We start from the raw sequence: 13,806 nt of genomic DNA, 5'->3' as shown, positions 1-13,806 counted from the left end.
TGAGCAGCCAGGACCATGCAGGATGGGCCCAGCAGTGCCCAGCAGGGATAAACCCTGGGCAGGATCACCACAGCGTGACCTGTGCCTCAGTTTCCCTCCATGCCACAGGGAGAGCAGCTGGCTGGGGGTGGGGGACAGGCTCCCCCCAGCTCTGATGTGAGATGGCAGCACTTCGTGAGCACAGGACCACAAGAAAAGGGGATTATTTTTAGCCTGGTGTCTCAGGAAATGAGACTTCAGCAGTGGCTTCGTGTGTCTGTCCCTCAGTGGGCCACTCCCCTCCCTCCCTGTCCCCTTGCAGGGCGCTGCTGCTCAGCTCTGGGGGGTCCCAGAGGAGGAGGGGGATCCCCCCAGTGCCAGAGGTGTCCTGGGAATGCAGCCAGGCCCTGCAGAGGGACAGGGGTGTGGGGACTCCTGAGTCCCCTCAGGGCTCAGCTCTGGGTGACCCCAGGCGGGCACCAAGCCCTTGCTGGGCACCCTGGGCCCTTTGCTCTGCAGCACCCACAGTGAGGAGCAGTTTTGGGATGGAGAAGGGTGTGAGGAGAAGCAGGACACGTCCTGCAGTGCGTCCCACCCCATCCCTGCTGAGCCAGGGGTGCAGAGAGGGCGCTGGGTCTCAGCCACAGCCTCGGGTGCTGGGGACGGAGCTGCACCAACCGGTGCCACCCAGTGACACCCTGGCACACCCGAGCCAGGTGCCAGGCCAGCCCTCGGGGATGGTTTTCCTTGCAGGCAGCTCGTGGGCACAGGCACAGGACAGGGGCAGGTTGTGTCTCACCTGGGTGCTGAGCCTGGCCAGGGCGAGTCCCAGCCTGCTCCCAGCCCTCCGCCCCTCCAGGACCTGCTCCTCAGGTCTGGGAGGTTCAGGCAAGTCTGGTTCTCCTGCGGGGAAACTGAGGCAGGAGGAGGGGCTGGAGCATGGGTGGAGCCCCAGCAGTGGATTTTGGGGTGGTGGGGAAGCCCTTGCAGCACAGCACCCCAGCTTGGACACTGCCATGAGTGTCCCCAAAGGGATGGGCACACCCAGCCCCAGATCCCCTCTGCTGGGACCTCAGCCTCCCGTGCCCTCTGCCCTGCCAGGCCCGGTGATGTGGCACTCGGCACTGCCAGGAATGGTGCCACACACGGGATGGATGGATGGATGGATGGATGGATGGATGGATGGATGGACGGATGGGTGGATGGATGGATGGGTGGGTGGGTGGGCGGATGGGTGGACGGATGGGCGGACGGATGGGTGGACGGATGGGTGGACGGATGGGTGGACGGATGGGTGGACGGATGGGTGGACGGATGGGTGGACGGATGGATGGACGGATGGATGGATGGATGGGTGGATGGATGGACGGATGGGTGGATGGGTGGATGGGTGGATGGACGGGTGGATGGATGGATGGATGGATGGGTGGATGGATGGACGGATGCATGCATGCAGTGACCCCGCTCAGGCCACGCGGCAGTGCAGGATCTGCCGTTCCATCCATCCTGCAGCGTTCCCGGCTCCCGGGGCCGCGCTGGGAGCATGGCTGGCACAGCACCTCCTGCCCAAGGCACCCGAGAGGGGCACACCCGGCCCGGCTGCTCCCCTCCAGCGCCCTGAACCCCACAGCTCATCCCACACATCCCGCAGAGCCCCTGAGCTTGCCTGGACAATCCTGCCAGGCTCGGGAGGCGGTCCCGGGGGCTTTGCAGCCTCACCTCACCTCCCAGCGACAGCTGTGTGGGGATAAAGCCCTGGGAGCCGCCTGCCAGCCCGCAGGAGCTGGGCTCGCTGCCTGCAGGGCTGAGCAGGAGATCCAGGTGGTTCTCCATGAAATGGCTGCGCCATGAAATCCCCTGGCCTCGGACACAACCCAATTTTAAGGCTGATGTACTCCCTGCGCACAGCTCCAGCCCCTGGATATCAGATGGAACAGAAAATCAGTGGCTGCATCTGCAGTCAGCAGGCACAGCTCCCCCTGCTCAGCTCAGGCAGCAGACCCTGCTGGGAGAGGGGAAAATGAGCCTGGCTCTTTGCTCCTGGCAGCCCCAGGGCCAGGCCAGGCGTCTCCTCCCCGGGGAAGGGGAAGGAGCTGGGAAAGCAGAGCCTCCAGAAAAAAGGACAGACAGAAGGGAGGCTGTTCACAGCTGAAGAGAATCAGCCTTGGAAAAAAGCATCTCCCACCCCAGAACACTTGGCTGCCCTCGCCCCTGCACTGAACCCCAGGAACTGCAGGGATGGGAATTCTCCTGCCCCAAAGCTCCCTCCCAGCAGCAGGGTCGGGAGGTTTCCCTGGGGCAGGGAAAAGGGCGAGCTCACAAAGCCAAAGGTGTGGGAGCTCCAGGATCCTTTGGGCAGGAGAGGGGCCAGGGCTCGGTGGGGCAGGGAGACCCCAGTCCCAACCCCACTCTCGGCTGAGGGCTGGGAGGAGATGCAGCACTGGGAGATATCCACAGAAATCAGTTTATTTCCCTGCCGTCGGGATTATGAAACCACAGAAGCAGAGTTTAAATATTTACAAAGAAATCCAGCGCCCCGCAGAGATGAAGGGAACAAAGGATGAGGGATGGGGGCTCGCCCTCGCCTTTCCAAACTCCGCTCTGGTAAAAAGCGTCGGGAGCAAACGAGAGGGAATTTCACAGTGGGGTTTTGGAACTCCAGGGGCCCCCCGACACCCCCAAGTCTCAGCTTTGGCAATTCTCGCAGAGCTCGTGGATAAAACACGGACGGGAGGGCTCGGGGTTATTGCTGAGGGTGGCTCCGGCCCCGGGGCCGGCACTCCAAGGAATCGCTCTGAAATCAGCACAAGGGAAAGCTCTGCCCTCTCCCAGCCCTGGGCAGCGCTCCCTGAGCGCTCCGTGCTTTCATCCCCATTCTCTCTGATGGGGATTTCAGTGCCCCAGCGCCTCCATGCCTGCTCTGAGCACGGGAGGGGAAGGGAGGGACTGCACAGAGCAGCTCCAGGCTGGGGGGCAAGGCCACGATGGGGTGACAGAGGGACAGTAATGAGCAGGAGGTGTGAGGGGTGGTTTAAAAGTGACCGAGGAAAAGGGAAAAGCACAGAAAAGAGCTTGAGGAGGCTCCAACCCTCCCACAAAGCTGGAGGAGTAGGGGAATGGCACATGGGGAGGGGTCTGAGAACCAGCGGGCTGACAGTGAGCGAGTGGGCTCTGCAGCCAGAGGAAGCTGCAGCCATGGCAGGGACCCCAGGAAAGCTTTCCTGCTGGCCACAAGCACTCCCTGAAATGCATTCCTTGGAACCCTCAGGTACTGGGGTAAAGGTGTGAGGGAAAAGCTTTCTGCCTCTCTGCAGCCAGCAGGGACCTGCTCAGCTGCACATGACAGGCTGGCCTTAAAACTCCCCTGGCTCAGAGCCCTCCAAAACCAGCACCTGCAGAGCAGACCCAGCTGCACAAGGGGTTCCAGGGCACATCCAAACTCCCTTCCTGCCTGGCACTCAGGGACAGCCCCCCATAGCCCATCCTGTCCAAGCTGTGCTCCCCACACCAATCCCCGTGCCCAGGTGTGCCCCTCACACCAATCCCTGCACAGCCCCCGTGCCCAGCTGTGCTCCCCAAAGCTCCCTGAACCATTCCCCAGCCACCAGCCAGGAGAAGCCTCTGCCCCAGTTTGCTGCTGCCCAGCCAGGCAGCTCCAGGCTCAGGTGCTGCTCCCACAGAGCTCCTCCAGCCCCAGGCTCAGCTCCCTGCCCCAGCTGCTGCCTGCTGGGAGCTCGGGGATCAAAGGGAAACGAGCGCTTGTGAGGACTGCAGCGCCAGATTCAGCAGCAGAGAGCCCAAGGAGAAGCAGGGGAGTGATGTTTTCTCTGGCACAAGCTGAAAGGGACCAAGGGCTGCCTCCCCAAGCTGCAGCAGGCTCCTGAGGGGTGCACCCTGCCACGAGCTGCTCCCAGCCAGCCCTTCAGCTCTCCTGCCTGTCCAGGCTCACCAGCAGGGCCAGGGGAGCTGCCCTGCCATGGGGCATCCCTCAGCAGGGCCCCACCTCACCCCACCTCACTGCTGGGGCCATCCCTGAGTGCTGGGCACCCCACACCTCCCCTCTGGAACGTGCGCTGCTGCAGAGCTGTGCCACAGGGAAAACAGCAACTCCCAACTGCAGACCCAGGAACTGAGGAAGCATCTGGTGAGGAGGGGGAGGAAAGCAGGGGATCAGAGAGACCCTCCCAGGGTGCATCTGCAGGAGGCAGAGCCTGCCCTGAGGCTTTTCTTGGCACTGAAAGCAAGGTGCCCACCCCTCTCCTTCCCTGGTCCCACTCCCACCTCCCCAGCTGCAGAGAGGGAGAGGGCAGAAGCTTCCAGACCCCTGACACGGGGAGACACCATCAAGAGAACAGAAACAGGAGGAAAAGAAGCCAGCTCCAGGAGACGAAGATGAGCTGTCACGATGGAGTGGGGCTGCCACCTTCCCTGGAAAAGGCTCCCAGAGCCCCAGGCCTCCATCCTGCTGGATCAGTCACAGTTTCTTCCTTTGTGTGCTCAGGAATGGGGGGTCAGGGCTGCCATCACCGCAGGTGCAGGGTGAGAACCACGGTCACAATCACCCCCAGGAACAGCACAAAGGGCAGCCAGGTCTTCACAAACCCCCCTATGCTGCAGGAGGGAAAGGGGGCAAGGGTTAAATGTGAGAAACCAGCAGAGATAAAAGGATGGGAGAACAACTACAGAAATCAGAGGGAGACAGATGCCTGACTGTTACCTGCTGCTGGCACTGCCACACACCCCAGCCTGGAAATTTGGTGTTAAAAACTGAGACTCAGTCAGGACCACAATAAACATATCACTAACAACAGGCTGGAGTCTCCTTCCAGCTTAAATTAAGTGAAAGACAAGCCCATTTCACCCCTGCACAGACAGGAATGGTGGCAGGAGGCCACAAAAAATGAAACCCCATTACCACAGGGCTTGTTATTCTGACTGCTGGTGGATTTAACCAAGACAGCTGGAGCTATCCTTGCCCAACAGCAGGTAAAGCAGCTCCTCCAGGACAGGGAAGACCCCACAGAAGTGGAGCTTCAGGAGCCTTTCCTCAAGGAAAGCTCAGGGTTTCCCTCCCTAGTGCAGTGGGAAGCTCCAGAGCAGCTGGAAATCAGACCAGTTTTTATGTAAACAAGACTCAAGAGAGGGGAGGGAAACCAGTAATCCTTGGAGAGAAGCCATCCTGTGACCTTCTGTTCTGACCTACCCCAGCCAGAAGACAACACAGGGTGAGATTTGCTTTAGCCAGCATTTCCCAAATTCCAGGCCCTCCAAACCAGCAGCCAGGAACAGGATTTTGGGAGCAGCATCTAGTGCAACCCAGCAAGCACTCCTGCTTCTCCTGCTGAGCACAGGCAGTGACAGCACCACCCACAGCAACACACCCACGGCTTGGGGGGATGTTTCTCCCTTCTCCACGGGTCAGGTGATGCCTCAGAGGGCTCAGGAGAAGCAAAGAGCCCCTTCTGCTGCCAAATCCAGGCTGTCCCTCAGCTCACCTGACGTATTTCCCATAGAGGAGTGTGAAGAAGCACAGTTTCACCATGTTCCAGGAGGTGCTGTTATCATATCTCATCAAGTTTAAGGCCAGGGCCACGTGGGAATGGCAGTTGTCACAGCAGAGGTTGTGCTGGAACACAAAAAGGGATTAGAAATCCTGTCCCTGAGGTTTCCCAGTCCAGGTCTCACCCCCGTGGCAAGGAGCCAAGCACTGGGGAGGGGAGGGATCCCTTCCAGCCCCTGCAGAGACATGGAATGGTTTGGGGTGGATGGACTTGGAAGCTCCTTGCTCCAACCTGGCCTTGAACACTGCCAGGGAGGGGTGTCCAGAGCATCTCTGGGAATCCCTGAAGCCCCTGGGGACCCTCCCTCCCTCCTCCCAGCCTGGACAGGGGCTGTACCATGCGGTGCTTGTACTCCTCGGAGGCGTCGTGCACGGCCGTGTCCCACGCGTTGGGACCAGTGGCATAAACCTTGCTGGGATCCAGCTTCCAGTACCTGGGAGAGTGAGAACAGCTTCCTTGGCATGGTTCTACTGCTGCACCCCCCCAGTGCTTGCTCCTTGGTGAATCACAGCCTCAAAGGAGCCACGAGGATCAGAGACCAAACCCTGGCCCTGCTTGGGCAAACCCAGTGCCTCTGAAATGCAGGGAGCCCAGCTCTTGTTGTCATCCTATCACAGGGGTTTCACGCTGCTGTCTCCTTATTGCAAAGGTTCCAAACCTTCTTGGTGTTTCTCGTGGGCAGCTCCTCAGAGCACTGACCCTTCTTCACAAAGCAGCCACTGACTCCAACTCCTTCTCAACACCACCCCACTCTTTTATAGCATCTCCTTCTCACTGATTACAGCTGTGGCCTGGTAAAGTCAGGCCTGCTCCTAATCTTTGATAATTGGCCCAGCTGCAACCCCTTAGTGGTGAGATTACTTTCTACACTATCTTTATTTTCTTCTATTCTATCTCCCTACAAGCAGGGGCAGCAGAAAGGCTGCTGAGCACCCCAGACAGAAATCACAGAGCTCAGGGGGCAGCCCTGAGCTGCTCCCACGTCCCAAAGGAACCCCTCAGCCACTGTGAGCACAAACCTGACCTGGGAGACACAAAGCCAGCACTGGCAGGATGGGAGAGCCCTCAGCTCACCAGCACAGCCAGGCAGTGTTTACAGAGCACTTGTTAACATCATCCTAGAACAGTTTAGCCTTTTCCTTCCCTTTTCTCTAACAAAGGCTCCACACAGCTCTGGTTATTAACACCACCACATTGCTGTCATGCTGCTAAAAAGATTTAATTTCATGTGGTTTCCTGAAAAGCAGAGACGCAGTGGCCACCAAGGTGAAGGAGGGCAGGTGAGCACCAGGAAAAGCAATGTCACAGCTCGCCTGTCCCCAGGAGCTGCAGGGCAGCTGCTCAGGTTAACACAAACACAGCACTTACTTCACAGGTTTCCCAAACGCCATGTTGTCTTCCTGCAGAAACAAAAGGAGAGCTGTCTCAGGAGGCTGAAGGCAATGCTCAGGGCATGGCTGGTGCAGGAGGTCCCACAGGCTGGCTGAGCGATCCAACTGCCCCCACACCAATCCTGGGGTGCCTGGGTTAGGATTCCCCTGTTCCCATACTCCTGCTCTGGGCACATTTACACCCCACACTCAGTGACATCAGTGATCTGCAAGTGCCTTGTTCCCCTCCCTTTTTTTTTTTAATGTGTTAATATTTTGTTAACTCTTGGCTGCAAATGTCCCAGTCTATTAGGAGCATTAATTATCCCAAATTAAAACTGTCTTTACTTTCAGAATCCACTGGACCCTGAGCCTGGCACACACCTGATGCTGAGCAGCACGACAGAAACAGCCATGCTGAGGCAGCTGAAGGCACTTCTGCTGCTCAGAATTAAGAGAATTTAACTCCTGAACTCCCAATTTAGAGACTGGAACACGAAATTTTTTCCCCTTCTCCTGACCAAAGCAGCCGTTATTTATCAGACTCCCAGATGAGCCCCAGTGGAGCAGCAGGAAGGAGCCCAGACGCTGGGAGGGCCCTGCAGTGTGATTGGAGCAGGAGCAGGCAGGGCATGCAGGGGTACTCACAGACACGAAGTAGGGCCCCGCGAAGTCGCGGATGACGCCGGCTGAGGTGCAGATGCCCATGTGGCCAATGATGGGGAACAGCCACCTGCGAGGGACAGGGACACGTCAGGGGACAGCTGGCCCTGCTCCCAGCACGGCAGCGGGGCCAGGCAAGGGCTGGCAGGGAGCAGAGCACAGGGAGAACACCAAGGAGCAGCTACAGCCCCGCGGCAGGAGGCTGGGAGGGAACACCCACCCCAAAGCACCCCACACACCAGGGCAGGCAGGGCAGGGCGAGCCCAGAGCCGCACAAACCCCTCTGTGCAGCCAAGCACAAAGATCAGATCCTGCAGGGACTGCCTGCGCACAAACCGGACTTTCCACTCCAGCAACCAAAAACCAGGTCGCCCTGCCCACCTTCCCACCGCGCTGCAGCTTTCCACAGCAACCCAGATCCGAGCTCTCCAGACAGAGTTCCTGGCTCCAGGAAGGGCATTCCCTCCTCTAAGAGATCCCAGCGTTTCACAGACCTTCTCCCTGATGGGTGCTTACAGCCCCAGGCAGCAGCACACCAATATTCCAACCCCCTGCCCTCACCAGATCTACATCCCAAACCCTTTCCCTTTCCCTCAGAACTGTATTCCAACCTTCTTCCATCACCAGGTCTACATCCCAAACCCCTTCCCTCATCACACCTACATGCCAGCCTCTTCCATCACTGTACTCCAGGTCCCGTTCCAGCCCTCTCCCACCTGCTCCAGCACCCTCAGCTTTGCTGATCTCCCCGATTCCCCTCTCCTCCCTCCCTGAGGGCCTCAGTGGCTCTGGCAGCTCCCTTCAGCTGGGGTTAGGAATGTTAAAAAAGCTCTGGAAAATCCTCCAGGGAAAGGCTGAGATGAAAGTTTTAAGCAATCAAAAAAGAAAAGAGATAAAAGGGATAAAAGAGACGGCAGGAGGGGACGTGCAGCCTCTCCCCGGGCCGATCCCGGCACACCCCGCCCCACATCTTGTACCCGCCTGGGAGCCCGGCTGGGCAAACATCACCTGACGGGAGCCCGGGGGAAGAGCAGGTGGAAAAACACACCTGGCTGTGCCCGGACAGCCCCCGGAGCCACAGCTCCCCGCGTTCTCACGGCCGGAGCGGAGCTCCGAGCCCTCCCTGGATGGAGCCTGCCCACGCTCGGCCGGGAAGGCACAGCCGGTCCCGGGGATGCGAAGGAACGCACCGAGACTCCCCGGGGCACGGGCTGCTCTCAGATCCCCGCGCTCCTAAAGCGCTTCCCACGTTCCCGGCTGGCTCCGCTCCCGCAGGGACTGGCCCGTTCGGCACCGGGCCCTGCCCCGCTCCCGCGGAACGAGCGCGTCCCGGGCCGGGGCCCCGCGGCAGCCGAGCGCCCCGGGACGGCAGGCGGGACCCGGGAGGGGCAGCGGGACCCGGGAGGGGCAGGGGGGAACCCGGGAGAAGGGCCCGGGAGGGGCTCGGGGGAAGCGCGGGGCTCCCGGGACAGGCGAGGGGAGGCCCCGGGGAGCGCGGGGGTCCCGTCCGGGCCCGGCCCCGGTGCGGCCCCGGCGGCTCGCTCACGTCAGCACGGGGATCGGGGTCCACACCACGCAGTGCGGGAAGCGGCCGCGCTCCGCGTCCGGCGCGGCGCCGCCGCCGCCATTGAACTGCTTCATCCCGGGCTCCGCCGCCGCCATGCCCGGGGCGCGCCCGCAGCGCGTCACTTCCGGCGGGCCCGCGCGCTTCCGGCCACCGGGAACCGGGAGCGGGCCCGGGCCCGGAACGGGAACGGGGATGGGGATGGGAACAGGAATGGGACCAGGACAGGGCCCAAACCGGGAACGGGACAGGGCCGGGAATGGGAATGGGAACGGGAACAGGACAGGGCCGGGAACGGCGCAGGACCGGGAACGGGACCCGGACCGGGGCCGCGGCCCCAGGACCAGAGCCCAGGTCCGGGCCGGGACCCCTATCCCGGTCCCCACACCCCGGACCCGCCGGGCTGGCCCCAGGGCCGGGAGCTGAGGGAGCTTCCTAAAGCCTCGAGGGGAGCGCAGGGGCAGAAATCATCAGAAATAATCCGAAATTATCTAAAATAATCCGAAATCATCAGAAATAATCCGAAATCATCATGCCAATCCGGGACGGGGGAGGAACTGCCAGAGCAGCAACAGCAGAGGGAAAGCAGCGGGTTGGGAAAATAACAATCGCTTTATTGGGAAGCTAAAGTGCAGGAGAAATGTGTTTATTCCAGATTCCCACCCACCACAACACCCAGCCCGGCCTGGTTTGGTCTGTCCTGCCCCGGGCTCAGCAGAGCTGCCCGGGCGCCCTCCCAGCCCTGCCTCCCTCCCTGCTCATTCCCCCTCACAGCACAGCCAGGGCTGTCCAGGGCAGCTGTGGGATCACTGCTCTGCCAGGGCTTGGCAAAAAAACAAACACTCCTAAGAAATAAATAAATTTTTAAAATAAATATAAATAAAACCAAGAACCCCTTCCTGCATGTGGCACAGAGGCAGCGCTGAGCCGAGGGGGTTTGGGGACTGACAAACCCCGTTCCCAACACTCATCGCAAACCCAGAGCTCCCCCTTTTACCAACATTTCTGTCCTTCACCAAAGGCTTCTCCCTGCTTTGTGCCCTTTCTCCTCCTGTTGGGCTGGGCCTGGCCGTGGGTGAGCTGTGTCCCTGGGCAGAGCAGCACTGGCACACAGGGCTTTGGAGGGCTCCAGGGTGAGCCCTGCCCGCCTGAGGGGCCACCCGAGGGTTCCTCCCCTCTGCAGGGGCGCTGGGCAGCTGAAAATGTCACTGCAGCCCCCTCTCAGCCACAGCAGTGCCCCTTGAGCCTCAGCTGTCTGATGGAAAGGAATCCACAAAATCGTCTGTCTCCAAAAGAGAGGAAGCTGAGGAAATCAAACACTGGAGAGCCAGGCCATGGCTGGTGCTCTGGTTGCTGCTTTCCTCTTCCAGGACAAAGAGCAATGGGTGCACACTGAAAGGGGGGAAATCAGACTAGACCGGAGGAAGGAATCCCTCCCTGCGAGGGTGTCACAGACATCTTTCATGGAAAATCCTTTCCTTAGGATGTTTCCTCCTGAGAAGCTGAGAGGCCTCAGGAGCAAAATGTAAACAATGGTTATCTGCTGCTGTGGAATGCAACAGCGGATCTGGGATTGGTCTCATGGGGTTGTTTCTATTTAACGGCCCATCACAGCTGGCTCAGACTCTGTCCGAGCCACAAACCTTTGTTATTATTCATTCTTTTTCTATTAGCCAGCCTTCTGATGAAATCCTTTCTTCTGTTCTTTTGGTATAGTTTTAATATAATATATATCATAAAATAATAAATCAAGCCTTCTGAAACACAGAGTCAGATCCTCGTCTCTCCCTCATCCTTGGCCCCTCTGAACGCCATCACAGGACGGTGGTGAGGCCCTGGCACAGCTGGGGCTGCCCTGGGTGCCTGGCAGTGCCCAGGGCCAGGCTGGGCAGGGCAGCCAAGGGAAGGGAAGGGAAGGGAAGGTGTCCCTGCCAGGGCAGGGGTGCACTGAGGTGCCCTTTAAGGTCCCTTCCACCCCTGAACATTCTCTGGCTCCATCCTGGCACTCGGGATGGCAGATGCACACAAAGGCTGTGTTTCACTGAACACTTTTTGTTCGCTGGCATTGATTTGCTGCCGGCCAACGTAAATATCAGAGATTGTGAAAAAGCCACAAGCGAGGGCCAATGTTCACATCAGCTAATGTGGCCCTGGCACGCCGCTCGGCTTAGGCAATGGATTTGCTCTTCCTGCCCACGGCTGGGAGGCTGCTAAGCAGGATATCACCGGGGAGCAGCTCCTTGGCAGAGCCACACGGCGGGGACAGCGCTGGCAGGAGCGTCCCTGCAGGGGCAGCTGTGACAGGACAAACGCAGGGCCTCTGAAACGCACCGAGCCCGGCTCTGGCACAGCAGGGGCAGTGCCACCTCTGGCAGGAGTGTCCCTGCAGTGCCACCTCCCCCCCCGGGCAAGGGGCATTTGTGACAGGAATGTCCCCGCAGTGCCACCTCTGGCAGGAGTGTCCCCACAATGCCACCTCTGATAGGAGTGTCCCCGCAGTGCCGCCTCCCTCTTGGGGCAGTTGTGACAGAAGTGTCCCTGCAGTGCCACCTCCCCTGGCAAGGGGCATTTGTGACAGGAGTGTCCCCACAGTGCCACGTCCCTCCAGGGGCAGCTCAGACTCCTCTCTCCCTCCCGAACCCAAACCCCGCTGCCGGAGCTCGGGAAGAGCACAGCTTTCCCCAGGCTGGATTAAAAAAAGAAATAATTAAAGCCCGAATCAATAGAGCACGGGTTGGCTGCGCAGCCCTTTGTGTCTGCCGGGGAAGCACAAGGGCTCTCCAGCCCGGCAGAGCTCGGCAGAGCTGGAGCTGACAGCAGGGTCTTCCCAGTGACAGCCGGGAAGCTGCTGCTGTTGTGCTGCTATTGATCTAAGCAGAATACCAAACACCTGAAGTCAGCAGGGAAAAATAGCTGCAGTTGGAAAAGGAGCTGTGGGGGGGAGCACAGGAGGGGAGGGCAGGTAAGAAGTTCTCCATGCATAAAATTAAAGGCCGGGGTTTTATTGCAGCTCTCCTGCCTGACTAGAGCCCTGGATCGATGTGCAGAGCAGGAATGGTGCCATCATTGTTTGTGCAAGCTCTCGTTCGAGGAGGAACAAAAGGCTTTGCCAGGGGATGGCTCCTGTGCCTGCCCTCAGCCAGACACACTCAGGACAGCGGGGACAGCGGGGACGGGGCCTTCCTGAGGGGAGCCATGGGGAGAGGGACAAACTGTGGGGCTGTCCCAGCCCAGCCTGGGGGCTCGGGGCACTGTGGGTTTATCCCTGGGTCTGTCCAACCCAGCCTGGAGCCCAGCCCAGCTGGGACCCGGGGCTCTCCTGTTCCAGGCTGGCTCTGGTTGTGCCATCCCCTGCTCTGGCTGCACTGTTCCCCTGCTCTGTGCAGCCCCAGCGCCTCTCCCGGCTCAGTGTGAGCCCAAAGGTCCCTCAGGGCTCTGCTGGTGCCACTCAGCCCCAGGGGACACCCCAGCCTCAGCCACCCTCCCCAGAGTGGCCCTGAGCCACCCCGGCCCTCAGCTCCAGCCTTCGTGGCTTTTCTCTCTCTCCTGTCACTGCATTTCCTCCTCCCTCCCAATGCACAGGGCAGCTTCTCTGGCTCAGGGAACAGCCCCAGTTTCCCATGGCACACTGGAAGCTGCATTTCCTCCTCTCTCCCAATGCACAGGGCAGCTTCCCTGGCTCAGGGAACAGCCCCAGTTTCCCATGGCACACTGGAAGCTGCATTTCCCCCTCTCCAATGCACAGGGCAGTTTCTCTGGCTCAGGGAACAGCCCCAGTTTCCCATGGCACACTGGAAGCGCTGCCAGAGCCCAGTGCCGGTCATGGCGATTGCTCAGCCATGAAATCCAGGACAAACCCAGCTCCCCTCCAGCCAGCCCTGAACCCCATCAGTCTCTGATCCTGCCGGGCAAGGCTGGACAGCCAGGAGGGCTGAGTTCCTCCAGCACCCGCAGCAGGCACATCCCCACTCCCTGATCACACACAGGGCCCATCGTGAGCCCTCTGCAGTTTTGTCGCTGGCACTGCCAAGGGTTCCATCAGAGAAAAGTGAATTTGTCAGGCTGCAAATATGTTCCTCCCCCCACATCCCAGAGCATATCCCTCCTCTGCCTCCTCAAACCAATCCTCTCATCCAAATGACAAATAAAACTAATTTTCTGGGTCCTTCTACCCATTTCCACCCACAATTCAAACACTGAGCTTCCAACCACTCACTCCAAGAGCTGACCCAATTAGCTGATTGCCAATTCCAGCTATGGATGCTCATTGCTTTGTTACAGCAGAGCTGCCTTTGGAAGCAATAATTTATATCAGACAGGATTTGAAATGAAGAGGCCTCAAAAGACCTTCAGCTGAAAGGTGTCCAACAGGAATTTTTAAGAGAAGAGTTCAAATGGATTCTGAGAATAACAGCCTGGTTTTCTAGCTCTCCCTTAAGGCCTGCAGATTGGAGAGCAAGGAAATGCTTGGGAGGCTTTGCAGCAGGAATCCAGAGGAAGAAGTGAGTTTGTGAAATGCTGTAGCAAAGAAACACCACTGTGTGCAAAGGCTGGTGATGGGTGCACCATGCAAGGCAGGGAGTGTGCTGCTGCTGACACAGAGCACCTCGGCAAGGGTGGCTTGGGCAGGTTGGCTGTGCCCGAGCCCCAGGGTGGGCTCTGATGGGTG

At 59.4% G+C, this 13,806-nt stretch overlaps 1 protein-coding gene across 1 annotated transcript; it reads right to left on the bottom strand.

Moving 5' to 3' along the window:
- Nucleotides 1–2,429: 2,429 nt before the first annotated feature.
- On the bottom strand, nucleotides 2,430–9,279 carry TMEM222 (transmembrane protein 222). The gene is made up of 6 exons (XM_074555542.1): nucleotides 9,120–9,279; nucleotides 7,559–7,643; nucleotides 6,909–6,940; nucleotides 5,877–5,973; nucleotides 5,475–5,605; nucleotides 2,430–4,590 (listed from the first exon to the last, which is right to left on the bottom strand). Exons 1-6 carry the CDS (start codon nucleotides 9,233–9,235, stop codon nucleotides 4,503–4,505), a joined length of 549 nt encoding a protein of 182 aa, XP_074411643.1. The 5' UTR covers nucleotides 9,236–9,279; the 3' UTR covers nucleotides 2,430–4,502.
- Between the last annotated feature and the right edge of the window lie 4,527 nt (nucleotides 9,280–13,806).

The sequence above is a fragment of the Zonotrichia albicollis genome, chromosome 20, assembly GCF_047830755.1.
Source record: "Zonotrichia albicollis isolate bZonAlb1 chromosome 20, bZonAlb1.hap1, whole genome shotgun sequence".
Classification (NCBI taxonomy): Eukaryota; Metazoa; Chordata; class Aves; order Passeriformes; family Passerellidae; genus Zonotrichia; species Zonotrichia albicollis.
The sequence above is the reverse complement of the archived record's forward strand: the minus strand, read 5'-3'. Positions and strand labels throughout refer to the sequence as shown.